The sequence below is a fragment of the Carlito syrichta genome, unplaced genomic scaffold (assembly GCF_000164805.1).
Source record: "Carlito syrichta isolate Samal-C Ts95f unplaced genomic scaffold, Tarsius_syrichta-2.0.1 Scaffold304318, whole genome shotgun sequence".
Classification (NCBI taxonomy): domain Eukaryota; kingdom Metazoa; phylum Chordata; class Mammalia; order Primates; family Tarsiidae; genus Carlito; species Carlito syrichta.
This window is the reverse complement of record NW_007248414.1, coordinates 1,070,935-1,098,836: the sequence shown is the minus strand read 5'-3', so window position 1 is coordinate 1,098,836 and position 27,902 is coordinate 1,070,935. Positions and strand designations below refer to the sequence as shown.

The 27,902-nt window shown below is 47.6% G+C and overlaps 1 protein-coding gene across 2 annotated transcripts; it reads right to left on the bottom strand.

Moving 5' to 3' along the window:
* Positions 1–4,140: 4,140 nt before the first annotated feature.
* SEC13 (SEC13 homolog, nuclear pore and COPII coat complex component) lies at positions 4,141–26,868 on the bottom strand. 2 transcript variants are annotated; one of them, XM_021713159.1, is made up of 10 exons: positions 26,720–26,868; positions 25,182–25,215; positions 23,903–23,947; positions 21,570–21,685; positions 18,935–19,086; positions 18,323–18,456; positions 9,367–9,500; positions 7,975–8,098; positions 6,862–7,008; positions 4,141–4,593 (listed from the first exon to the last, which is right to left on the bottom strand). In XM_021713159.1, the coding sequence occupies exons 2-10, from the start codon at positions 25,191–25,193 to the stop codon at positions 4,480–4,482; spliced, it is 978 nt and encodes a 325-aa protein (XP_021568834.1). In that variant the 5' UTR covers positions 25,194–25,215; positions 26,720–26,868; the 3' UTR covers positions 4,141–4,479. The 2 variants fall into 2 exon arrangements, with proteins under 2 accessions (XP_021568834.1, XP_008057837.1); XM_008059646.1 differs by lacking the exon at positions 25,182–25,215 and having other exon boundaries at positions 26,720–26,862.
* Between the last annotated feature and the right edge of the window lie 1,034 nt (positions 26,869–27,902).

Genomic DNA, 27,902 nt, shown 5'->3' with positions numbered 1-27,902 from the left:
TATTGTAGAGATGAGGTCTCACCAAGTTGCCCAGGCGGGTCTCAGGCAATCCACTCACCTTGGCCTCCCAAAGTGGTGGGATTACAGGCTGAGCCACTGAGCCTGGCTGATGTTTGTTTTCTTATGGTTTGTGGACTTACTGACGAGAAGCTGGGTGCCATTCTTATATTTGTTTCTCTGTATATCATGTCTTTTTGTGGCAGCTCTGATGCTTTAAAAAAAAACGAAAGCATATTATGATGAATGTATGTATTTTAGTGTTTCTTCTGCTTGGGGCTGTCTTGGATCTATAGGATTATAGTCTTAATCCAATTTGGAGATTTTGTCTGTTATTTACCTCTCCTCTTCCCTTACATCCTGGGAATCCAACTTACACATATTGTCCCACAGGCCACAGTTGCTTGCTTTTCTTTTTCTTTTTCTTTTTCTTTTTGAGTTGGAGTCTCACTCTGTCGCTCAGACTGGAGTGCAGTGGCACACTCCCGGCCACTGCAGCCTCAACCTACTGGGCTCTGGCGATTCTTCCGCCTCAGCTTTCCAAGTAGCTGGAACTACAGGCGTGCGCCACCACGCCCGGCTAATTTTTTTGATTTATTGTAGAGATGAAGTCTCGCCAAGTTGCCCAGGCTGTTTTGGAACCTGTGGGCTCAGGCAGTCCCCTTACCTTTGCCTCCCAAAGTGCTGGGATTTGTTACAGGCTTGTGCCACCACGCCTGGCCTTTTTTTTTATTTTTTATTTTTTTGAATTGGAGTCTCACTCTGTCGCCCAGGCTGGAGTACAGTGGCCACTCCTGGCCACTGCAGCCTTGACCTGCTGGGCTCTGTCGATCCTTCCGCCTCAGCCTTCCAAGTAGCCGGTACTACTGGCATGCACTTTTTTTTTTTTAAGAGATGAGGTCTTGCTATGTTGCCCAGGCTGGAATCCACCCACCTCAGTCACCCAAAGTGCTGGGATTTACAGGCATGCATCACCAGGCCTAGCCTTGCTTGGTTCGTTTTTTTTTTTTTTTTAAGTCCCTTTTTCTCTGTGTTCTTTGGTTTGTATAGTTTCTATTCCTGTCATCAGATCCACTGATCTTTTCTACTGCAGTGCTGAATCTGCTTTTACTTCCATCCAAGGTATTTTTTTGTTTTGGATATTAAAATTTTCATTTCTAGAAATTCCACTTGCATCTTTTTTTGTATCTCTCATTATGTTCATTTTTCTCTACATAATTGATTATATTTATAATAGCAGTTTTCAAAGCCTTTATCTGCTAATCCCATAGTGTCTATCATTTCTGGGCCTATTTCTATTAATTTTTTTTCTTGCTCTGTTGTAATATTTTCCTGCTTCTTTGCATACCTGGTAATTTTGAATTTGATGCTGGACATTGTGAATTTTATGTTGTCAAGTGGATTTTGTTGGATTTCTTTAAAGTGTGTTGGACTTTGATCGGGTACAGAGTAAAATGACTCGATTAATTTGGCCCTTCAAGGCTTGTTTTTAAGGTCCAAAGTAGCCTTTACTCCAGAGCTTTCTTAGGACTCTACTCAATGACCTGTGTATTATGAAGTTATTCCATTCTGGTGGTTGAGAGCATGAACTATTCTTACCTCCATGTGAGTTCCTGCAATTGTCTGGTCTATTACTTTCTGACCATGTAGACTGCTATCTTCATATATGCAGATCAGTATTTGGCCACAGACTGCAGGAGACCCTCCTACAGTCCTCAGGAGCCTGCTCTGCGTAGCGCCCTTCTCTCTCTCACTCTGCCCCTGAAGCTCTCTCTAGCTGCTTGGGTTTTCCTGAGCTCTGATCTGTCTCTTCAACTCTGTGTGACCTCTAGACTCTGAAGTCTATCTCCCTACCCTTTGGCCCAGGAACTGCCTCCAGGCAGTGATTTGGAGCATTCGTGGTGCCAACCTGATTTGTTTTCCTTTTCCCAGAGACTGCCTGTTATCTTGTGTCCAAGAGCAGTTGTTTCCTGTGTTTTGTATGGTTCCCTGGCTGTTTATGGGGTGAGGAAAATTATTGTAATGTTAACTCTTCATGTGCACAAGTGGCTATCTCCCCAGTGTTTTGCGCTCACCTGTAAATGAAAGCCTGTGAATCTTGTTTCGCCAGTTGTTCTCACATTGAATGACTGAGTCTTCAGAATGGATATCTGGTGGCAATCTTTGGGTTCCCTGGCTTTTAGGATCATAAAACTCCCCCTTTTCTACTCTTTCCTGATCCCACAGATACTGTGGCTGTGAAGGCTTTGGCCCAACTTCATATTCTAGGGTGTGAGGGACCATCTTAATGAAAATATTGTCTGTGAGGTCTTTTTTCCTATGCTGGTTGTTGTTTTTGTGAAAGGTTTAAAAAACATCGTGGCTACTACTGCCACCTTGCCCTAACCAGAATTCTATGCCTTTTAAATTTCCCTTATTATCTCATTTGGGTTTGGCAACTACTCTGGAAGATTAACACGTGGTACTTTCACTTGTCTAGCCTGTTTTGCGGCAGTTGATCTGTTTAATGTTACCACTCTAAGCATAAACTGCTATGGTTGTACTTTCATCTACACCGCCCCTCCCACCCTAACTAATCCTCAGCGGTGAGAGTTACAAATAGAGCACCTGGCCAGGAACCCACTGATCTATCACCAACCCCTGTGAGAATGGGACTAGTCCCTTTTCAGGATTCATCCAGTGACAGTAGCAGGCATGAGGAAGCCCAGGCCCATCCTTGAGCACAGACCCCATTAGGGAAGGCTGAGATGTCTGGATGGCTAACCGGAATTCAGTGTAGTCTGTGTACACTGACAAGTACACGCAAAGGTGCCTTCCTTTCTTATCTGAATAGCTACGAAGTCAGGAAGCAGCAGTTTCCATATTGTTCTCTGAGAGCTTAGATTTTTGTGGAATGGCTTGGGAGGCTGAGTGTGCTGGGCTGTAGCCTCTATATTCTTTTGAGTCGGAGTCTCACTCTGTTGCCCAGGCTAGAGTGTAGGGGCATAATCATGGCTACTGCAGCCTCAACCTGCTGGACTCAGGCTATCCTTCTGCCTCAGCCTTCCAAGTAGCTGGGACTATAGGCACATGCCATCACACCAGGCTAAGTTTTAAGTTTATTGTAGAAACAAGGTCTTGCTATGTTGCCTAGGCTGATCTCAAACTCCTGGGCTCAGGGGTTCCTCTTGCCTTGGGCTCCCAAAGTGCTGGGATTACAGGTGTGAGCCACTGTGCCCAACCTTATATTCTTACTTCAACCAAAGCAGTTTTACTTTTTTCCATTGTATGTAGTATGATAGAACGGGTCTGAGGCAAGTGGCCTGACCTTGTATCTAGGGACATTCATACCAAGATCTGGTGTGAGAACTGCCCTGGGATTACAGCTGATTCTACAGTGGGGAGCACGAACTCCAGTTGAGATGATCAGAGCTCAAACACTGGCTTCACCACTAGGCAGTGGACAATTCCGGGCAGGGCTTCTACCCTGCCAGTTTCCTCATCAGTGAATTGGGGATCTACATAGACACAGGTCTGCTGTGTTACTGAAATGAGTTAATGTGCAAAAATTCTAAAGATCTACGTGTGTGCCTGGCTCACAGCGGGTCTGAGTAAGTGGTAGCTCTTGTCACTGTTGGTGTAGGTGAGGGTTGCAGGGCCTCTGCTGACAGGCGATTCCTAGTTCGGCATCACCTAGGACCCGAACTGTGGTCTCCTATCACAGGCCCCTCCTTTCCCCAAAAGGATCGATGAACTGAACACCACGCCCACTCTCCAGGCCACCCTCTTTGACTGTGTTTGGGCGATACCACCTTGCAGTTGCATGGCATTGTGTGGGTGACCATATGCATGAGCTCACTGGAGTCTTGCAGCCATTCTGTAGGGCAGACTTTATTAGTCCCATCCCATAGAAGAGGCTGTGTACCCAGAGATGGCGAGTAGCAGAGCCAGGGCTGCAGTCCCGATGGCTGATCCAGCGTTCCTTTGCAGCGCTCTGTCCCGTGCCTTCAGTGTAAACTGAATCCCAAAGATACTCACATAGTGACAGGCCAGCTTTGTGGGTGGGATTCAGCCAGGCCTACAGGACCTGGGCCTTCAGGAATGCTGTCCACTGACCAAGACTCAAACTGAGCTTCGGGGGGGGTTAGGATAATGGGGCAAGAATTATAAGCAATATGATTTTATTCGATCGCTTTGAAACAAAACCCCCCAAAGTAACACCTGAACCCAAGGTACATAAAAATGGCCCAAAACATCTTAAAATAATAGACGTGAAGATCATTTGTAGTTTCTTCCTCATAGCATGAGTGCTCTCAGCTAGACAGTAAGTTACAAACCCTATCAGATCATGTGAAGGCAGATGGTCAATCTGTGGTTGCATCTGTAGCCTTCCTGGGAAGATGATCTTGTTCGAGGCAGGAGCTCTCTGCAGCTGTGGGGCCAGCTGGCCCAGGAAGGCGCAGTCCTGGAGCTGGCAGGTGGGGAGCCAGGCCCCCTGGCCGGTCACTGCTCATTCTGCTGTCCCTCTGCGACTGAGGCTGACACGGAGCCCTGGCCCTTGTTGACGTCACTGATGCACACCCACTGCCCGTCAACCGACTCCTTCCACAGCGTCACCTGCAAGTCAGTTCACACACAGCTGCCACAGGTCTGCGCCCTTCCCTCTGCTGCCGTCCTCCCCCGGGTCCTCTCACCGAGCCGCCTTCCCCTCAAGAACTGCTGCCCAGAGGCTTGTGGGTAAACAGAGCACTTTCTCTGTCCCCCCACAAAACCCCATGACAATCAGTAAAGGAACAAAAACTCCCAGAGACCAAGAGAAGAGGACCAGGAGCCGCGGCAGCAGTGGGTAATGAGAACGTGAACTGGGGCTGTTGTCGAACCGAGCTGATATAGCCGCAGGGGGAGGACTGGGCGGCAGGAGGGGGCTCTGAAGGCAGGGTTCCAGGCCAGGGCACCCCATTTCCTGGGAGCTTGCTAAATGGCAGATTCTTGGGCTCTGCACTCACGGCTTCAGAAGCTCTGCGGGTGGGGTGGACAATCTGTCTTAACGAGTTCAGCAATCCAATGTTTGAGACCCACCGTGGTAGGAGAAGACCAATAGGATGGGGTTCTACACTCTACAGGAAACTGCAGAATAGCTCAGAGCTGAAAAGGTCTGCCCCAGGAGAGTGAAAATTAGGAGACTGCATCGCAAAAAAACCCGTAATCTCATAAACCTACGCACATGCATTAATTCGATGAAAAGATGAAGGTAATGATTTTAAGAACTGCTTTTTGGGCAGGTTTTATTCACTAAGCACACTGCGCAGAATGCTCTGGGAATAAGAGCATATAAAGTCCCTCAGCAAAGGGGAGCTGTGGAGACAGCAATAGGAAACAGGCCGATAAGGAAGGTGAGAGTAGGAAACCTAAAAGGACCGTGACAACAGACCCCAAACACGGGAGGCCCAACCAGGCCCTTGCTTACGGCCTTGTCACAATCACTGCAGGCCTGCTTGAGGCAAACTGAGTCCCTTGGTCTGTCCTGGGTGCTATCAAACCTGGGTTCCAGTCCTGACTCTGGCACCCTGTAGATATACAAGTTGGGTTTTGCCCCTCGAGAGCCATTCTAGCTCCAAAATTCTGTAGCTTTGAGATGAGGCCCACCGGATTTTCTGGGACTACTGTAGCTGAAAGGGGCCTAAGCCAGAAGGTAGTGTATACCCACATTCAGAGTAGCACTACCCCCAAGAGCTAAGAGGTAGATGCAACCTAGATGTTCACTGATGGACGAATGGATAAACAAAGTGTGGTCTATTCACACCGTGGGGTTATTACTTAGTTTTAAAGCGAAGGAAATTCTAGCATGGCACCACATGGATGGACCTTGGGAACATTATGCTAAGTGCTATAAGCCAGTCACAGAAGGTCGGAAACTGTAGGGTTCCACTTATATGAGGTACCCATAGTAGTTAAGTTCACAGAGACAGAGAGCAGAAGCTGGTGGTTGCCAGGAGCTGAGGGGAGGGGGAATGGGTGGTTATCATTTCGCGGGTACAGAGTTCTAGTTTTGCACGCTGCAAAGTGTTCGGAAATCAGCCACACAACAATGTGGATGTGTTTAGCACTCTGGAACTGTATAGTTAAAAATGGTCAAGATCATTTTATGTTATGTGTATTTTACCACAGTTAAGAAGTAACCAGCCATAGTCTAGCCTGTAAGGCCAAGAAGACCTACCTTTATAGGTAGTTTCCACACAGAGCGGCCATGCTGCTTTTCCAAGCACATGTGCTCTGCTTCTGAGGTGTGACTAGGTCAGGGCCCCACCAGCCCTCAGTTTCTTCCTACCCCGCCCTGTGCTGGTCTTTGCTTTACTAAGTTTTCCAGTGGCCACTCTGGCTCCATGTTTTACCTTTCCCTGTGTGGCTCATGGCACAGCAGTAAGAGGTAGGAGGTACACAGCGGGTACATAATAAGTACTCATAAGTTGCACTGATTTTAAAAAACATGCCTTTTAAGTGTTTTGGACAAAAACCTCCTGATCTTCTTGCTTTTGCCTATGGATTCTTTTTCTTAGGTTCAGAGCCAACTGAACGTCACTATAGTAATGAGGCGACCAAATAGTTAGGGTGACGGACCTGACCAGCTCTGGCACCTAGTAGCTTTGTGACCCCTAAGCAAGTCAATCGCCTCTGTTAGCTTCCTTCTTCACCTGTGAGAGGGGATATACGACCTCAGGGGGTTGTGAGACTTAACCATGTTAATGAAGAGACACGCTCAAAACGCAGCCCTCAAGAAGGCTCCTTCCAAGCCTGTGATTGGGTGGGAATAGCAACTGTGCTTGCTAGTGGGTGGGGTGAAGACCGACAGGGCCCCGCCTGCTGTGCCATTGGACCGGGGCATACCTTATTGTCCCCACCAGAGACAGCTAGAATGTTGGCTGTGATGGACCAGCTCACATGCCACACGACGTCACTGAACTTGTGCAGCAATTTGGGGGACCACGTGTTGCCCGAGGCGTCATCACAGGTCCAAATGAACACGCGGCCATCCTAGGCAAAGACAGGCTAGCGTCAGGGATGCAGGGCAGGCATTGTGCATCTGTGGCCCCCCCAGTCTGGAGTCACACTGGACCTTCCCGCAGGAACAGGGTGGGTAACTTGAAGCCGAGGGTAGCCAGGACAGGACCTCCAGGGTGTCCACAGCATTATGACCAACTTCTAGCCCAGCACCTTTGCTTCTGTCCCTTTCCCCCAGGAACACACTTCACACTGGTGAAGTCAGCCAGGTTCTTCTCATCCTGTTTCGGATATCGACTCTGTCTGCCCTGCTGACTCTTTTGTCTGGGGTCTTCCTCATACCTGCCAAGTCACTTCTTTCAGCTGTCTATATTTTCTCAACCGAATGGGCATGCTGTCTAGAAACGAAGCTCAGCAAATGAGAAAAGACATAAAAAAAAAAAATCACAAAAATCTCAAATTCAGAGCCATTCAAAAAAGGGTCAAATGATGTAAAGGCCTGGCTCAACTCTCTCTAGGGTGGTGGCACATAACTAACACCTTCTGTCTGGGTAGGTGTCTTGGAATCTCCCATCTCACCAGACCCTTACCTGAGAACACTCTCAGAGCTGCACCTGGGTGCCTGTTCCCTATCCACACAAGGGTTGGGAGGGAAAACTGGTCCTGAACTTGGCCCTACTCTTTTTTTTTTTTAAAGTAGGATTTATTAAGAAGACAGAAAAGTTTCCACACTGGGAGGAGACCTGGAAGAGGTTGCCCTGGCCCTCCTCTTGGCGCTGGTTTAGTGTAATCATCTCAGGGAGGTGAACCACTGTGGTTTCTGACCAAGACCACACGGAGGCCTGGTTCCACGTGCTCCTTTCTATCCCTGCACTGGTCCAAAGGTACCAGTTGTTTTGCCTTGTCTTCCAAGAGATTTTTCCACCAAGGAGACTCTCAGGGCTGATGGGCCATCCTCAAGACCAAACGACATGGGTGCTCTCAGGGCCCTGGGCTGACCTGGGAGCAGCTGGCAATGGTGCTGGTGGGCAGGCCGATGGAGGGGGCCCAGGCCACGTCACGAACCCAGTCACTGTGTGCTTCCAGCTTCTGCTCCTCCTTCCACTGGCCATCCTCCTCCTCTCTAGTGGGAAAGCAGAGGGGGAATGCAGCAGGGAGTGGCCCAAGTGCCTTTCCCTTTTTTTGAGGTGGAGTCTCACTCTGTCGCCCAGACCAGAGTGCCATGGCACACGCACGGCCACCCCTGCGTCGACCTGCTGGGCTCCGGTGATCCTTCCGCCTCAGCCTTCCAAGCAGCCGGGACTACAGGTCCAAGTGCCCTTCCCATACCCCTATTCTTCCTCTATCCAATAAACTCTGCGGAGGTAAAGAAGTAATTCCACCTTTCTTATTCATTCACTGAGTCTGTAGAATTTTATGCAGTTTACCACAGCTGTAAAGACATTCTCTAGAAAGGCCAGGCTCACACCTGCAATCCCAGGACTTTAGGAAGCCGAGGCAGAAGGACTGCTTGAGGCCAGGAGTTTGAGAATAGCCTGGACAACAGAGCAAGACCATGGCCCTACAAAAAATTTTAAAAATTAGCTGCACCTGTAGTCCCACCTATCCAGGAGGTTGAGGTGGAAGGATCACCTGAACCCAGGAGGTTGAGTCTGTGGTGAGCTGTGATTGTGCCACTGCACTGCAGCCTGGGTGACAGAGTGAGACCTTGACTCCAAACCAAACCAAAACTGAAAGGACTGGGTGTGGTGGCTCATGCCTATAATCCCAGGACTTTGGGAGGCCAAGACAGGCTTTAGCCTGGGCCACAGAGTGAGATTCCAACTAAAAAAAAAAGAGACATAAAACCCTATAGGAAGTGCTATTTCTCCACAGCTCCAACAGTTGGGAATTAGGTGACTAGTAAAAGTGCTTGAAAAGGGGCTTTTTAAAAATTTAAGACAAGGCTGTCACTCAAGCTAGAGTGCAGGGATGTGATCACAGCTCACTGCAGCCTTGAATCCTGGGCTCAAGTGATCCTTCTGCCTTGGCCTCCTGAGTAGCTAGGACTATAGGTGCTATGTCACCGTGCATGCTAATTTTTAATTTTTTTTTGTATAGATGGGGTCTCACTGTGTCGCCCAGGCTGGTCTTGAATTCCTCTCTCAAGTCATCCTACGACCTTGTCTAGGCCTCCCAAAGTGCTGGGATTACAGGCATGAGGTACTGTGCCTGCCTGGCTTTTTAAAAAAAAAGGATGTTTAATACCGACAGATTGAAAACGGTATTTTACTGGTAGGAGGAAAAAAGAAAGGTGACTTTGTGACAAGGATGTGAACGGTGGCTGAGCTGTGTAGGTGGGGCAGAGGGAAGAAGGGTGCCCTGGAAGAGAAGTCCACACCCCCCACTTACTTCCACAGCCTGATGAGGTTGTCACAGCCCCCAGATGCAAACTTCTTGATGTAACTGGGCTTCTGCCCCGAGGGCTGGTCGATGAGGCTTCCAGGTACCACAGCAGGGGCCCAGCTGACAGCATTGCAGCCAATCTGCAAAGCGGGGACACATGGTGACTTTCCCTTTCGCCCTGCAATGGTACGCTGTGCTTCTGCAGACTCCAGACCCCTGTCATTTCCTCTCCAGTAAGAGGGCTGAATCGTGTAGGGTGGCTGACGCGATGAACAAGGGTTAGCCACTCAAGTCTCCTTCAAGGGTCCCGAGCAGTGTGTGCGCTTTTCTGCAGTTTGCGTTTGAAGTAGGAATTAGAACTCAAAAAATAAAATAAAACAAAGTAGGGATTAGAAACTCTCAGGAATTTAAGAAATAGAATGTTTTTCAAACGCATGAAAGAAGGGCATATCGGGACTTTTATGAGGTAACAAATTCAGAAAGCAAATATATGGCTTAATGAATTATTCCACCCCAGATTAAGAAACACACACTGCCACCTCCCTGAGAAGCCGTCATGTCCCTTCCTGATCACAGCCCCCTCATAAGTAACCACTGCCCTGACTTCCAGTCTGTCCCTTCTTTCTTTCCCTACTTTGTCCCCCCAAATGTGCATCTCTAGAGACTATAGTTTAGTCTTGCCTATTCACCGTTTTTTGGAGTTTTTCACATCTCCTAATTTGTAGTCTTCCTATGTTTTTTTCCCCTTACCATTTTTCTGCTGAAAAACCAGCGCCTGGCCTCTCAGCATGGACTTTGATATTCCATACTCAATTAACTATGTTCCTCTGAATTCCTGAAAACCGTCAGCAAGAGCCAAGACTGGAGAGGCTCAGGTGTGATCCCCTTGGCAAGACTACAGGTGGTGTGCTCTCTTATCATTCCTGTGACATTTATTACACGGAATACTCCAGATACGGCAGTTCCCCTCCTTAACTACTTGGTCACCTGGGGTACAGGTGAGAAGGAAAGGCCAGATAAATGCTTGATTCTTTTGTGAACTGGTTCCCTGTCATTCTCCAAAGATGACTGATTGTCTTCTTTTAAAAGTCATTATGAACTTGTGGATTTCCTTGTATCTGATGAGTTTCAGGCTCATCACAATTATTTTCATTTTTGACATTCAAACTGCTCATCTTGACAGCATTTGCCTGTTCAAGTTGGTTCCTATGACATAACCATAGTATATCAAAGTACAGCGCTGATAATTCCTTCCTCTCTGGTGTAGTAAGGTGTTCCAGGCTCATCATGTATATTTTTTACCTCAGATGTGGAATCAGTCACTGCTCTGGTTTCTGCTAGTGAGAAACTATTTCACGACTATAATCTGGATGCCTAATTTCACTACATAAATAGTCTCAGAATACAACTGCCAGTATGATTACTAAAAACAGTTTTAAAAGTTTTTGCAGATGCACTCCTCCCCATCCTTCCCACACGGTTTGTACTAGTTGTATGACTTCTACCTTACAAGCATATGGCCGCTACAGACTTACTAGATGCCACTTGTTAACCATCATTTAGTCTTTGTTCTCTACAAGTAACTATATTGATGCTGAAATCCTTCTAGTCATTTCTGTTGTCTGAAGCGTATTCTCTAGTAAATATCACAGGAAGGGCTCCTGTAAACCAGTCCTGGAGTTCTTAAATATTGAGAATAGTTTATATACCTACATTTTTCACTCTGTCACCCAGGCTGGAGTGCAGTGGCATGTTCACAGTCACCACAGCCTCTACCTGCTGGGTTCAGGTGACCTTTCCGCCTCAACCTGCCAAGAAGCCAGAACCACAGGTGCGCGCCACCATGCCTAACTAATTTTTTGACTTATTGTAGAGATGAGGTCTCGTTGTTCAGGCTGGTTTTGAACCCCTGGACTCAGGTAATCCTCTTGCCTCTGCCTCTTGAAGTGCTGGGATTACAGGTGTGAGCTACTACACCTGACCAGTTTGTATTCTTTTTTTTTTGAGTTGGAGTCTCACTCTGTCGCCCAGACTGGAGTGCAGTGGCCGCTCCTGGCCACTGCAGCCTCGACCTGCTGGGCTCCAGCGATCCTTCCGCCTCAGCCTTCCAAGTAGCCGGAACTACAGGTGCGCACTACCATGCCCAGCTAATTTTTTGATTTATTGTAGAGATGAGGTCTCGCCAAGTTGCCCAGGCGGGTCTTGAACCCGTGGACTCAGGCAATCCACTCACCTCAGCCTCCCAAGGTGCGGGATTACAGGCTGAGCCACCAAGCCCGGCTCAGTTTGTATTCTTAATACTCCAAAGTTAATTCTGAAAACAGCTTTGATACTGTAAAATTGACACTAACTGCGTGTAAAGTGCATGATTTGATGAATCTGAACATAGGCATACCCTGTAGAAGCATCACCTAAATCAAGATAAGAAATGTGTCCATAACTTCCAAGGTTTCCTCGGGCTCCTGTGTAATCCATCTCTCCATCCTGTACCACCCTAAACTTGGCAACCACAGGCTGCTCACTACAGTTTGCATTTTCCAGATTTTATTTTATTTTATTTTAGAGTTGAAGTCTCATTTGGTTGCCCAGGCTGCAGTGCAGTGACACAATAATGGCTATCGCAACCTTGAGCTTCTGGGTTCAGGCAATCCTTCCACCACAGCCTTCCAATAGTTTGAACTACAGGCGCATGGCACCACTTGCAGAGATAAGGTCTTGCCAAGTTGCCTAAGCTGTTCTTGAACCCCTGGGCTCAGGCAATCCTCTCACCTCCTCCTCCAAAGTGCTGGGATTACAGGTGTGAGCCACCATGCCCGGTCCATTTTCTAGATTTTTGAACAGTGGAATCATGGCATGTAGTCTTTTGTCCTTTTCCACTCAGCAAAATTGTTTTTAAATTTATCTTATTGTGTAACAAGTCATTTCTTTTTATTGCTGGGCTGTATTTCTGAAGTCTGGATTTATCAAGATTTGTTTATCCATTTACCTGCTGATGGACATGTAATTATTTCCAGCTTTTGGTTACAAAAGTTGCTATGAACTTTTGTGTACAAGTCCTTGTGTAAATGTGACAGCCAGTTTTCCTGGTAAATCCTTGGCTTATACTTTCTTTCCTTAAGTATTTTAAACATGTTGTTCCTTTTTCTTCTGCATGACTCATTACTGTTGAAAAGTCTGATAATCAAATTTTCTGCTTTTTAAAAAAATTTTAATTTAAAGATGTGGGGTATGATCTTCATTTTTTTTCTCAAAACCCTTTTATCGCTTCATTTTTTTGCTTTGGAAAATTTTCCCTTTTCACACGCTCTTTCTTGAGGAATTACCTTTGCCATTTATTTGCTCTTGTATTTTTTTTCTTTTTTTTTTGAGACAGAGTCTCCTTCTGTCACCCAGTGGTGTGATCATAGCTCTCTGCAACCTCAAAATTCTGGGCTTAAGTGATCCTCCCACCTCAGCCTCCCAAGTAGCTGAGGTGTGCCACCATGCCTGACTAATTTTTAAAATCTTTTGTGTAGCCAGGCGTGGTGGTTCATGCCTGTATTACCAGCTACTTGGAAGGCTGAGGCAGAAGGATCACCTGAACCCAGGTGGTTGAGGCTGCAGTGGTCATGAGTGTGCCACTGCACTTCAGCCTGGATGACAGAGTGAGACTCCAACTCAAAAATGCAAAATAAAAAAATAAACAATTTTGTGGAGATGGGGGTCTTGCTATGTTGCCCAGGTTGGTCTCAAACTTCAAACTCCTGGCCTCAAGTAATTCTCCTGCTCAGCCTCCCCAAATGCTAAGATTAGAGGCATGAGCCACCATGCCTGGCCTCCTCCTATATCTCTTCTAATTTAGCCTTTACTTCTGGAATAATTTTCTATTTCTCATTCTTTTCTGAGTTCTGTCCCCTTATTTCTGAATTTTTCTTTTTTTTTGTTTAATTGAAGTCTCACTCTATCACCCAGGCTGGAGTGCAGTGGCACATTCACGCCACTGCAGCTTTGACCTGCTGGGCTCAGGTGATCCTTCCGCCTCAGCCTTCCAAGTAGCTGGAACCACAGGCATGGGCCACCATGTCTGTTAATTTCTTGATCTATTGTAAAGACGAGGTCTTACCAAATTGTCAAGACTGGTCTCAAAACCTGGACTCAGGCAATCCTCTTACCTCTGCCTTTCAAAGTGTTGGGACTACAGTGTGAGCCACCACACCTGATCTAAGTTTTTCTAATTTTGATTTATGCTATTTTCCCATGCTTTATATATATATATATTTTTCTTTTTGAGTTGGAGTGCAGTGGCATGCTCACGGCCACTGCAGCCTTGACCTGCTGGGCTCAGGAGATCCTTCTGTCTCAGCCTTCCAAGTACTGGGTTAGTTTGGTTCTGTTATGTGGGCAAGTCTTTCTAGCATGCTCTTATAGTTTATAAGGATGTTATTTTATGTATTCTCTTCATTCATTCATTCTTTTTTAATAGATGAGGTTAATTCATTCATTTATTATTATTTTTTATAGACAAGGTTAATTCATTCATTCATTATTATTACTATTATTATTATTATTATTATTATTATTTGAGTTGGAGTCTCTGTCACCCAGACTGGAGTGCAGTGGCACACTCCCGGCCACCGCAGCCTCTACCTGCTGGGCTCCAGTGATCCTTCCGCTTCAGCCTTCCAAGTAGCCAGAAAAGATACAGGCACGTGCCACCACACCTGGCTAATTTTTTTTGATTTGTTGTAGAGATTAGGTCTCGCCAAGTTGCCCAGGTAGGTCTCGAACCCACGGGCTCAGGCAATCCACTTGCCTCGGCCACCCAAAGTGCTGGGCTTACAGGCTGAGCCACCGAACCCAGTCCATTTATTATTATTGTTTTTTACAGAAATGGGGTCTCACTATGTTGCCCAGCTCCTAGGCTCAAGTGATCCTCCTACCTAGGCCTCCCAGTGTTGGGATTATAGGCGTGAGTCACTGTGCCTGGCCTTCTTTCTTATATAATAACTTTGTATACGATTTTTACCTTAAATTTTTGTCTATTATTTTAAAATCAGATTGCTTTTCCTGATAAAGTAAGATTCAGAAAAACTTAAGCTCAAACTCTTTGTTTTTGTGTACCGTAAAACGTGGGAGCTCACCATCAGGAGTCCTGGCTCTGCCCTCCTTCCCTGTGTTGGCCTGCGTCTTGTCTTTCTTTTCCTGTATCCCTGTCCAGCTCAATTTTGATTTTACTCCCAGAAATTTTCCCTCATGAGGGCCATGGCCCAGAAGATACCCTGGAGGGCCACAGCCCACTTCATCTTTCTGTGGGCACTTGGCATTCACCTGGTATTTCACAGCACAAAATGCTTCCCAGTCATTTCTCTGAAGAAGATATACAGGCTGGGCTTGGTGGCTCAGCCTGTAATCCCAGTACTTTGGGAGGCCAAGGCGAGTGGATTGCCTGAGTGTGTGAGTTTGAGACAAGCCCGGGTAACTTGGTGAGACCTCATCTCTACAATTAAAAAAAAAAAAAAATTAGCTGGGCATGTTAGTGCATGCCTGTAGTTCTGACTACTTGGAAGTCTGAGGCAGAAGGATCGCCAGAGCCCAGCAGGCCGACACTGGTGTGGCCATGAGTGGCCATGGCACTCCAGCATGGGTGACAGAGTGAGACTCCAACTCAAAGAAAACAAAAGGATATACAAATGGCCAGTGAGCATGTGAAAAGCTGCTCACCATCATCTTTGGTAGTGGAATGCAAATCAAGCCACAATAGCATATCACTTCACACAGCCACAATGAAAAAACTACAAGTGTTGGTGAGATGTGGAGAAATTAGAAGCTCATACACTGCTGATGGGAACGCAAAATGGCACGGGCAAGTTTACCAAACAGTTGAGCGGTTCTTCGAAAAGTTGAACACAGAATTACCATATGACTCAGCAATTCCACTCAGGTATTTACCCCAGAGAAATAAAAATGTATATTCACACAAAAACCCGTCCACAGACGTTCGCAGCATCATTACTCCTAAGAGCTGAAATGTCTATCAGCTGACGAATGGACAAACAAAATGTGTATAGCCACAATGGACTATTATTCGGCCGTGGAAAGGCACAGCACACTGACACATGCTATGACACAGCGAGCCTTGTAAACGTTAGGCTAAGTAGAAGGCAGTCGCAACAGATTACATCTGTGCACACAGGTCTTCAAGTAACACTTTCATTGTAACAATGAAGAAAAAAATGGATTACTAGTCAAGGCCACTGTCTATGTGGAATTTATATGCCCTCCCAATGGATGGGTAGGCTCTCTCTGGGGACTCGGGTTTCTCCCTGCAACCTAAAGCTGTGCCTGTTAGGCTCACTGGCATCTAGATGGTCCTAGTCAGAGTGAGTGGGTGTGTGTGAATGCAGCCTGCGATAGAGTGGTCCCTGCCAGGGCTGTTTCCTTCCTCGCACCCTGAGCTAGCAGGACAGGCCACTGTGACCTTGAACTGGAATAAGTAGATTAGAAAATGAATGCATAAAAATTATTGTAAAGTCAAAATTTGTAACACCTATGCTAATCATACAAATCACAATAACAATGTGGTATGGAAGCACTTTCTGAACTACATGGTGGTAGGAGATGCTCCTAACAATGTTTGCTCTGCAAATATTTATTCCTTGATATAACCCACCACCTCTTTGACTGTTATTGCTCACTGATTTACCAAAAATTGGGTAACATTTAAAGAAAATTATTTTTATTAATCCTTCTTAAATGAATGATTTTTTTTTGAGACAAGGTCTTGCCATGTTTCTTGGGTTGGAGTGCAGGGGCTATTCACAGCACAATCATTATGTACTGCAGCCTCAAATTCTTGAGCTCAATACCCTGCCTAAGCCTCATGAATAGCTGGGATCATAAGCATGAGCTACTTGTGCCCAGCTTATGTAGCTCACATTTATTTCAATATTTAATGTTAGAAATGTTTTGGGGGCCAGGCATGGGGATACATTCCTGTAATGCCAGTGCTTTGGGAAGCTGAGATAGAAAGGATTGCCTAAGCCCAGAAGATAGAGGCTACGATGAGCTATGCCTGTGCCACCCACCACTCTCTAGCCTGGACAACAGAGTGAGATGCTGACTCAAAACAAAACAAAAGTGTTTTGGGTATGTATTTAGAAGTTTGGTGTTTTTGTGACTAAAAACATGCTGTAGGAACTTAACTCTTGTTTATATCAATCAGACTACGATAAAATTGGTTTCATTATACATTGTTTTGCTTAACAGTAAGTGAGGGCTTACTGTTCAGAATAGGCAAATTCAGAGACATAAAGCAGATTAGTGGTTGTCTAGGGTTGGGGGTGGGGTAGAGAGTATCTACTATTGGGGTTTCTTTTTGAAGAGGTAAAATGGTTCTGGAAACTAGACAGTGGTGACAGTTGTACAACTTTGTGAACATACTAAAAACTATGGAACGGTATATTAAAAGGATGATGTTTGGCAGGGCGCAATGGCTCACGCTTGTAATTCCAGCACTTTGGGAGGCCGAGGTGAAAGGACTGCTTGAGTCCAGGCGTTGGAGACCAGCCTAGGCAACACGGTGAGACCTCGGCTCTAGAGTTTAAAAAAAATTAGCCAGATGTGCCAGTGCCTATAGTCCCAGCTACTGGGAAGGCTGAGGCACAAGAATCACCTAAGCCCAGCAGGTTGAGACTGCTGTAGCTGTGATTGTGTCACTGCACTCCAACCTGGGCAACAGAGTGAGACTTCTACTCAAAAAACAAAAACAAAAATTGGCCGGGTATGCTTTCTAGTGCACACCTACTGGCTGTCTTGGGGGCATTCCTCATAAGACTGTCAGAAGGCACCTGTTGCTTCCTTCTTCCTCCCGCTCAGATACCAGTATCATGCAAGTCTTGTGGCTGTTGGTGGTTCATTCCCACTTGCTGGTATTTTTAAGTGTGTGGAAATACCCTTTACACTGTTTTGTGGTAAATATTGTTCATGAGGTTTTGGTTTGCTAACCTAGTTACTCTGTTGGCTTTTAAGTAGCAATTTGGAGACTGAAAAAAGCTACCCCCTACCATCTTCTTATAAGCCTCTCTGAACCCATTCATTTTTGCAAGTTATCAACAGCTGGGGATCACACAGCCCCAGTAACAAGACTCTGAGACAGGTTCCTGTGGCCCTGAGGGCTAGGCAAGCTGTGGGCTCTTCTGGGTCCCCTGAATTTGAGAATTGCAAAAGCGCGGTGCCATACTCGGGGGCTACTGACTACGTTTCCACTGTGCAGATGTCAGAAGTGTTGAGGGCCATGAAAACTGGGACAGCTACACGGAAAGAGGGCACACAGATTCCAGGGCTCCGATCCCGGCACAGGGCCTTCTCTGAGTTGCACGCCTTTTCTGAGCCTCAGTTGCCTCATCATAAAATGGGATCAGGACTGTTTACCTTGAAAATCTGTACATTTGTTAGATCCTTCCTTCATCCACAAATGTTCAAGAGAATGACATGACACAAAGTAGGAACGTAAGAAATGTGAAATCATTGTCCACAATGCTTTTTGAGCTGTTTTGCCCTTAAGGTCCAAAGACTCGAAGCAAAGAGAACTAACTCCCTGTGATGCTTTTTAATAAAACCGCTCAGTGCTAGGGTCCCAATGACGACCACAGGGCATGTCAGCCTGAGGAAGCCCTAGCTGAGGTGGCAGGGGAATGGGCTGCTGCCGCACCCTCCCAGTGCCCCAGCCCTCCCTGACCTGGGGGCATACAAGGAGGAGCCAGTGCCAACCCTGCCCCAGGCTGAGTAAGGCTGGTACAGCCTGGTCTGGCTTCAGAGCAAAGAGGCGCAAAGCCACTCTACACCAAGCACGTCCAGCCAGCTGCCTCCTCCCCTGGCCCAGTGCCCAGCAGGGACACTACCCTGTCACTCTCTAGGGAGTCTGCAGTAGACATAGGGAAGGCAACAGAGCCACCCTCTACACAGAAGGCAGGGCTGGACTTACGGCGTGAGCATTGTTGATCTTCTTCACTTCCCACTGGCCTTCCCCGGTGTATGTCAGTAGGGAGATAGCCCCATCCGAGCTCCCACAGGCCAGGATCAGGCCATAGTCATGAGGGGCCCAGCACACAGAGTTCACTGCAGGAAGGAGACAGGCACAGTGAGTCGGGAGGGCCTGGTCCTGAGTTTCAGACTCTGATTTCCCAGATTTGCTGTTTTACTAAATTTCTAAAAAAACAATGCAGGATCCCCAGGGAGAAGCTGTTATTTGGTCAATTAAGGGTATAAAAACAACCTATCATTTACTACTATCATTTCATAAACTAAAATCAATCTTAACAAAAAGGTGGGAAGGACAACAATCTGAGAATAAAGGCCATTACTTCAATGAATAAACCTTAAGAACTCAGTGTGTTGTCTTTACTTTCTCATTTTGTCTTGGACTGGCTTTAGGTCTGAAGGCCTTACTCAGCTTTGTGAAGACTAGCAGAAAAGTCAACCACAACCCAAGGGACAGTTGAGGGCACTCAGGGGGACGGAGTCAGGGCTCAGGCCTAGCAAAGCCCTTCCTTGCCCACACATCCCATGCTTAACCTCTCCCGCTAACTCAGTATACCTGAGGAGTCGTGTCCCGAGTGCTCATGGGTCTTCTCCCAGGTGCCGTTCTCCTCTTTCCAGATAATGACTTTCCGGTCATAGGAGCAGGACGCCAGGATATTGCCATACATGGGGTGGGCCCAGGCCACCTGCCACACGGGACCCTCATGACTGCAAAAGGAGGGGGTCGGAGGCTGCTCAGAAGGGCCAGAGAACTAAATGGCTTCCTTAGTAGGTTGAGACAATGTCTCAGGACAGAAATGCCTTAAGAACTTAAAGGGGAGAGCTCTGGAATAGCACTGCCAGAGGACACTCACGAGATAGTGAGGACCCCAAGGCACAGAGAGGTTAGGCAACTGAAGGTCACAGAGCCCTGAAAGAGAGTCAGGACTCTAAGTCAGCCTCCCCATCGCAGCCAGGTAGGAACCCCCTTTGACTGACTGCAGCTAGTGCTGCCCATATCTGCTGTCGGTGGCACAGTCATCCACTGGTCGAAGGCTTACACCACGCATCCTTCCAGGCGGCAGCTCCTTGAGGAGGTAGTCTCTGTTTCCCTGGGATAACTCCCACTCCTCTTCTGATATGTTCAGAAGACATGCCTTTCCCTCCTATTCTGATCTGTATCTGTTCGCCTGATAACAGGTACTGTCTGAGCACACGCTCCGTGCCAAGCTTTGTACGGGGACCATTTCTCGGGCAAGGAAGGGCATGCACCTCAGCACCCAGAGGCAGGCCGGTGTAGTCAGTGGTCATGAGCCCTGGCTCTTGCCACCCACTGCCCACTCGCCGGCTCCTGACTTCAGAGGATCGTGTCCTCTTGACGGCTTCGTCGCTCCGTCTGAAAATGGAGATATCCGTGAGACTTCCTTCACAGGGTGGTCACGAGGGTTCAACATTTGCGATAACTTAGGTACAGAGCTTAGAACAATGCTTGGTATAAAAAAAGAAAACGCTACTCAGTACCTGCTAGCAGTCGTCGCTGCTACTCATTTACTCCTTCAACCTAGTACTGCAGACACGCAAGTTCTTTTCCTCCCTCTGGCTGGGACAACAGTACGTTCCCAACCCTACAAAGGATCTGCTAACGAAACTGTGGGTGCACTCAAACTTCCAACAACTAGCATAGTTTTGACTGAGGCAAAAGGAAAGGAGGTGGGAATTTTTTTACCCCTCCAATATTTTACATCCTTTGAGCATAAGAAAAACAGAGAGCAGACAGGACCAAGTCAGAGCAAACATGAGTGGTGTTATAAAACACTGACATGATTGTACCATTGTACTCCAGCCTAGGCAACAGAGCACAACCCTGACTCAAAACAAATAAAACGAACAAACCAAAAAAACACATTGGCTACACGCCAATCCTGTCCAACTGGGGGCTCCTGCAGAGAAACTGGCATTTGGTTCCTCAGGCATTTGGACCTTGACACTCAGTAAGAGGATAACTTCTAGATCTGTTCCCTCAAATGGATACTGTCTTGGTTTGTTTTCTTTAACTCAATTAACAAACATTAGGAGAACCCACTTGTCAGGTCTCCTAATTGTTCTTGTGTAGCCTGGTAAAGGTTATGGACCCCTTCTCAGAATAATGCACAAAACACACAGAACCAGGCCTATAAAGAAAACCCAATTATATTGAAATGCAGATATCAAAATATGAAAAACAATGTATGACACGGTGATCCATGTGCTCCTTTGTTAACACTTCAAGCAACAAACTCTAGTGGCAGGTCTTATAACCACTGTAATTTCAAAGTCGTGATGAGCATAAATGACATTCTGAGATGGCTGAACAACTGCAATGTGAAATGAAACTATTTGTGACTTCTCCTGGTGACACAGTGACAGGTACTTCAAATACTACTGAGGTTTCTGGTCTACATCCAGAACTGAAGGAAATGCTAAGTTCCCGAGTCACTGAAAATAAAGATGTGATTGTTTTTTTCCCTGCCTCAGTTCGCCAACCCGAGTTCTATCCACAGAACACTTGGAGACCCATGGGGCCCAAGCATACCCACAACTATGTGAAAGGCAGTGACCAGAGGAAAGCAGCAGAGATGTGGCCAAGAAAATGAGCCAGGACTCCCCAGGGATCGAAGGAGGGACAAGGGTTAATCAAACATTTATAAATGATCACTGAATACCAGCCATGGGCAGAGGCAGAATAATGGGATTTATAAAGTTATTATTACATTATTCTTACAGCAATGCACTTGTCTGACACTTTAGATTATACTGGCTACATTTGCACAATGTGGCGGTGTTTACCACTTTTAGAAGTAGCAGTAGTTGCCTGCACTTGAGACTTACCGTATGCCAGGCACTATGTGAAGACCTTGTACACGCTGCCTGGGAAGGAGGGGGCATTAACACTATTTTGAGGGTGAGCAGATGAAGGCCCCAAGAGGAAAACTGGCTTGCCTGTGCAAGATCTTCTAATACACATATACATGGATGGCAGAGCTGAGAGTCATACCTGGATCCACTTGTGCCCTAACTGCCTTGCCACTGGGGATATCTGCTGAGGCTGTCCTCACTAGCAAAGGCACTTTGGGGTTGCTCTGGACCTGGGCTCACCCTGCCCCCTGCGCTTGAGGCAGGGCCCAAGAATCCCATCTGTTCCCGAGACCTTCCCCGGGCTTGCCAACACTTACCCCCTGAGGTCAGCGATGAGGATCTGCCCTCCATTGCGCACATCAAAGATTTTGACAGACCTGTCAGATGAGCAGGTGGCCAGGCGGGTGCCATAGTAGTCCATCTGGGCATCGTGCTGCAAAGGGAGGACAGCTCGGGAAGCCTGCAGGCTGGGTGGGGTGGGTGAGGGCGGTCACCACACAGAGTGTCTTGTTTGGACTAGAATCTACCTGAAATTACTCTACTCTCAAAGAATCCTCTCCATTAGGCAGGAAACTGGCAGGTGGACATTCTTGCTTCCAAAAGGTGACGTTTTTTGGAAAGTGACAAACAAGCCACACCCAGCTGGTTTACAGACCCTTTCCATACTCTGGAGAAGGTCCCTTCCAATCCTGTTCTGCAGGGTGGGTATGGGAGAAAAAAAGCTGGCCTAGCTACTATCTTCTTCCTCTTTCAGGCCCTGTTCTTAGGCTCTGTGGGATACTGGGGAAGAAACCTTCAGGTTCAGCTCATTCCCAGAACCCAAAGGTAAGGCCTGGGAACAGGCCAAAGGAGCAAGCCTCTGGCAGCCTACAGGCCCAGTCAGATCCTCTACAATGCACCTTTGGCCTGAACTCCCCATCCAAGGAACACAATGCCTAAGTGTTGCTGGTCCCACTACGCATGAACTGTTTTTTTGTTTTTTTTTTTTGAGTTGGAGTCTCACTTCATCACCCAAACTGGAGTGCAGTGGCATGCTCACGGCCACCCCAGCGGAGACCTGTTGGGCTCTGGTGATCCTTCCACCTCAGCCTTCCAAGTAGCCAGAACTACAGGTGTGTGCTACACCTGGCTAGTTTTCTTTTTTTTTTTTAATTGTAGAAACGAGGTCTTGCCAAGTTGCACAGGCTGGTCTTGAACCAGCAGACTCAGGCAATCCACTCACCTCGGCCTCCCAAAGTGCTGGGATTACAGACTGAGCCACTGAGCCCGGACAAACTGAATTCTTTATTTTTTTATTTTTTAAGGATGTGGGATACAATTCAGGATTAGATATACAAATGGTTATTGTACAGGTAAAGTTTGGGCCTGCTTTGGTTCTCACTTCGCCTGGTTTGAGATCAGGTACCTCTATTGATAAAGTGTGCCCCCCTCCATGAACCAAATTCTTGATGCGACTGGTCATCTAGAACTAGGCTTGGCTACTGTCCATGGTTCCTTTTCCATCTGAGCAATGGTTCCTAAGAGATTTAAATCCTATCTCCTTAGCTTCATCTGCTGTGCAACCTTTGAAAAATACCCAATCTCTCTGAGCTTTAGTTTCCTTATCTTTAAATGAGGTTAATGACAGCATCTTTTTCAAGAGTTATTACAAAGGTTAAATGAGATACCAAATGAAATGTACTCAGCATGGGGTCTGACACTAGTGAGCACACTAATGTTTGTCATTACTATTTTGACTCATTTGTTTCTCAAACCAAACTCACACAAGTAGGAAGCATATTCATTATTTGTCCCATGAGAAAATTGAGGCTGGCTCAGAAGAGTTAAGATATTGGCTAGGGAGTCTCAGACTGGACCTTCTTGCCCATGATGCTATGCTCTCTTCAAGGAGCTGAGGCCCTACAGGTAGGCCACTCCTGGCTGAAACCAGAGAACGTATGCAACTCCAAGAGCAGACAACCTCTCAGAAACCACAAAGCAACTGTAGTAGCCAGGCTGTGATAGCAAGAACCCCGGCATGAAACGCTGTTGACCAACCTGGGTGTTGCCCAAAGGCTGCTTGGTTGTGAACTAAGACTTTTCTTCTGGAGACTTTAACCTCTGGACCTTCTCCTACAACCCTGTGCCCTCACACTGAGTCCTGTGTTTGCCTCTCAGAAAATGCCCTGTGTAATGGCTTCTGGTTAAAAGGGCCTTGTCTGGTCTATCGTCTGTAGGGATCCTACCTGGCTCTGCCTTGGGTTTTCACCATGGCTGCCCTCTGCCTTCGCACTGAGCCATCTTTCTATCCTCTCTTCTTTCAATTCCCTTTCCAATGGGCCTAAGAAGTGATAGCAGGAGGAAGACAGGCAGGAAAACTATTGTCAAACCTCTGCACTCACTCCTCCTTCCCAGAGCAGGTTTCTATGTGACCAGAAGACTGAAAGCCTTGAGTTACAAACCATCTCAAGTTCTCCCAGACTGCCATAGCCCTGCCAACTCAGAGGGCACTGCTGCGGAAACTAACCAAATTTCCTATGGCTACAGCCTGACTAGCAACCACTGCAAAGCTACACTGGATTCAAAGGGGTAATAAAAAACCCAAATTTTTTCCCTCCCAGAGAAATGCCCGTGTCCACAGCCCATGGGGGAAGGCGAAATGAATACTTACAATCATGTCCTCATGGGAGGTGTCCACGGTGTTAATTACTGACACCTAGAAGCAATGATATTGCTGGTAAATTAACAGATGGCAGTTAGAATGCAATCATCTTATTAAATCTGCCACGTTTCTAAAATTCTTAACTACATTTGTTTGCTCACTCAGTCGTTCAGAAAACGTTCACTCCAAGTGTCTTCTTTTTGCCAAGCACTATGCCAGGGACTGGAGATACAGACACGAATAAAAGGTACATTTGCCCCTGAGAAGCTTGCACTTCTCAAATAACCCGAATATGGCAAGATGAATCCTTTAATGGTAGTTACCATATGCTATTGGGGGTGGGGTGGGGGGAGGCAGTGGAGCTAAGTATGAATTGAGCCATAAGATGAGTAAGAATTTGCCAGGTGGCACAGGGGTAAAAGTACAACCCTAGCAGTGGGAATAATACAAGCAAAGACAGAAAGGTCTGCAGGAGCTTGATCCGTGTGAGGGAGGGCAAGCAGTCCTGGCTACCCTTGAGGGTGAGGAGGGACCCAAGGGAGCTGGAGCTGGTGTTCCCTTCCTGGATGACAGAGCCTCTGATGTTCCAGGCAGTTTATGTCTAACAGGATTATTACCTAGAACCTGCAGACTGATTCAAGTTTTTCTAAGACTGCTCCCTCATCTACCACTTGTGATGGACCCTAGACTGTCACTTAGCAGTATCCAGGGTTGAACAGTTTTTGTAGGGCTGGAACATGCTGCATGGTCATCATTCTCCTACTCATTCTTTGAGGTCCAGCTTCCAACTCCTCTTCACACCTGGGGGCACCACACCAAGAATCTACCTGTTCAATCAGCTCTGCTGGGAGAGGCAGTAGGCAGCAGAACAGAATGGTTAGGAGGGTTGGGATCTTAGTCACTGCCACTTACCGGCTAGGCAAGAGGCTTCCCTTCTCTGAAGCTCAGGTTCTCATCTGTAAAGTGTTGCTAAGATTCTCAGATCCCCAAATGGTTGGACTCTCTTCAGCACTGGTCGCCTACAACAAACTTGATGTTGTTTCTTCTCCCCACTAGAAGGTGATTTCCCTGCAGCCATGGCCTGAGCTATTTGCAGTTTTGAATTCCCTCAATTCATCCAGCACAGGACTTTGCAAACAGAAGGAACTCAGTGGCTAGTGGCTATTTACTGAATGAATAAATAAACGAAAACTGGTATTTTTTCTTTGCTCAATCACTATTCTCTTAGATTCTTGGGATAGACAAGGGGACTGAAAGGAGGTTTCAGTTTGGGACAGACATTTCTTACCATGTTCCCCATTTCATTTTTCCCAACACAAGCCCTGTACGTATACAGTTTGACTTGACTTCTCAGGAAGGTGGACACGGAAGAGGATGGCTGCAAAGCAGTTCAAGAGGTATATACCGAGTAAGCACAGGTTCTCTCATCAAATTCTAGACTCCCTAAAAAATGGGTCCCCAAGGTTTGTAAAAGCAAGTAAAGAGGATGAAAAATCTCCTCCATGTGCTGAGTTGTACAGGTTACAAAGTGCTTTCACATGTGCACTGGGAGATACCAAGGGTGGAGTCAATCAGAGCCACTGGACAGACTAAGGAACTGAAGGAGCCCAGAGAAAAGAAAGCATTTGCCAAAGTCACAGAGCCACTTAAAGATAGGGAAAAGAGCCCCACCCCCAACCTAACTCCCAGCTCACAAAGCTTTCTACTCCACCAGGCTGACTACCTAGAACAGAAAGTAGTTGTTACACTGAATTCCTTAAATCCAATGGCTGAGGGACTCGTACCAGGTTACCAAATGTTGGGAAGGGAAAGAGGGAGGGAGGAGGGGGAGGGGAGGATGTTTCAAAGCACTTAGAGTACTTTCTCCTGAACACCTGGCGTTAGCTAATTCTTGTTAACACCACCTCAAAATCAAATAATGAGTTAAAACTTCATTCATTCAGAATGAGCTGAATGTCAGAGCATGAGCCCCCAACTCTGTTCCTCATGGAAGAACCAGAGGGGCCGCAGAGGTGAGTGATTTACACCTACCTCCCCGCGGTGCAAGAACCAAGCCAGTGTTCTGATATCTGGGTTCCAGCAGGTCCCCTCAAACCTGCTCTGAGGCTCACTCATTTTCCTAAGAGCATGAGTTTACTGCTATACTGTGCCAGGTCCAGTCTAGAGTTACTTTCATCCATTAGTTTTCATTCAATCAATAAGTGAGGAGTGAATACACCCTAACGAGGCCAAACAGATTTTAAAAGGCGGACCCTGCCCTCAGACTCGTTTAGTTTATCCTGACATCGGTTTCCTCAAGTGCCCGCCACACATGGGGACGCCGCACCCAGCAAGTGTTCAATCATCTCTGCGGGGAGAGGCAGTGGGCGGCAGAACAGACCGGTTAGAAGGGCTGAGATCTCGGCTCTGCCGCTTACCAGCTGGGCAAGAGGCTTCCCTTCCCTGAAGTTCAGGTTTCTCATCTGTAAAGTGTTGCTAAGAACGGGCCCTACTTCACAAGGCTGTTAGCAGGCTGCGATCATGAACGTTTGGAACTCACTAAGGGCTCGGGGTACATGGCTCCTACGGTGTTTTTGGTTTTGTTTTCAATTATTGACGGAAGAGAAGGACAGGAGGGGACGGACAACGGACGCGGCAGTGGCGCGGCCGGCAGTCAGGAAGGTTCCGCGGCCTTACCCCGGCCCCTCCGAAAGGTCAGCAGGACACGGCCAGAGGCCCCCAAACCTCGAAGCAGTGGAGGGGAGTTGAACCGCCTACCGGCCAAGGAGCCCGTGAGGGCCACGGCCGTGGCCTGAACCCCGCTCGGCCTCCCCAGTCCCAACTCACCATGGCTGTGGCGGCGGCGGCGGCGGCTCCAGGCCTCGGACGTGGCAGCTCCGGCGGCGCCTCCGAACAGCTCACTTCCGGCGCCGGCACGTCAAAGCCGTCGGGCCGAGGCTCAGGAGCCTCCCGGCAGCAACACGCTCTGCTAGCACGGAAGTTCCGCGCCTTCTGGGGGCAGCGCCTCGCCCTCCCGTAGCCCCGCCTCTTATCCTTGCGTAACGTTTGGGTCCCCCAGGGCGTGGTTCTGGTTACCATGACGACCCTGACTGGGAGTTTTGGAATCTGAAGGTCTAGTGGGTCTTCTCTCCTGCCCAAGCCTGCCTTTTCCTGAGATCCGTAAATAAAAGAAAGGGTTAATAACTACAGTGTCACCCGCCTCCTGCGGTTCTGGGTACCCCCGGCCTTATGATGGCTACTGTAGGCTGAGTACTTTTTCTGGGGGGGGGTAGTCCTAGTGCTTGCTTGGTGTTAGTTCCTCCTCAGCACCCGAGGACTGGGACCAGGACAGAGGAGGCCAGGGAATGCCCCTCGCCAAAGGCCGAGACCTCTTGCCCTGCCCTCCCTAAGCCAGGAGCCTCCAAACTGCCCCTTCCACAGTCCCTCAGGTGGATTCCCCCAGGCAAGGAGGGGGTCTCAGCCAAGCTCCTGTGGCTAGAGCCCAGGACCCAACCCTCAGGTCTCTGGTTTCCCAAGGGGAGACAGCTGAAAACACAGCATAGTACTGAGAATGCTGCACTGCAGGGGACAGAGCCTTGGGGCTCTCCTCAGCAGCACATGGTCTAGCCCTGGGCTCCCGCATAACATTAAGGAGACACCTAGACATGCCTCGGCTCCCCTCGAGTAAGTCACAATCCTTCGGTTTCCTCTGTTGAAACTGGGAGTAAGCGCCTTAGCTGGAGATGGTCACCACGTGAGGGGAGATGCTAAGGCTCAGACTGTGACAGACTCAGACTTCAAGGAGCTCTGCGGGGGATGGGGGGAGAGCCGGGCCTCAACAGAACTAAGGGCAGGCCTTGGAGCAGCAACCCACTCTTCCACTCACCCCAGCTTTCAAAATTTTGTATTTTTCTCTGATGGAGAAATCATTGTAGGAGTGTAAGGTGGTGATGGTTAGGGTAGAGCAGGAAACAAAGGCAAATGGGTGTCTTGAGTCTCCTTCAAGGGACAGGCCTGGCGTCTAGGTGAT

Bases quoted from the DNA above. Each gene is read 5' to 3' on its own strand.
- SEC13 (XM_021713159.1), bottom strand. The intron at 18,457-18,934 runs GTATACTGAGTT...TCCTTCCTGCAG, and splicing joins CTCGGGACACGACTCCTCAG to TGAACTCTGTGTGCTGGGCC. The intron at 8,099-9,366 runs GTAAGTGGGGGG...CTTTCCCACTAG, and splicing joins AACCTCATCAGGCTGTGGAA to AGAGGAGGAGGATGGCCAGT.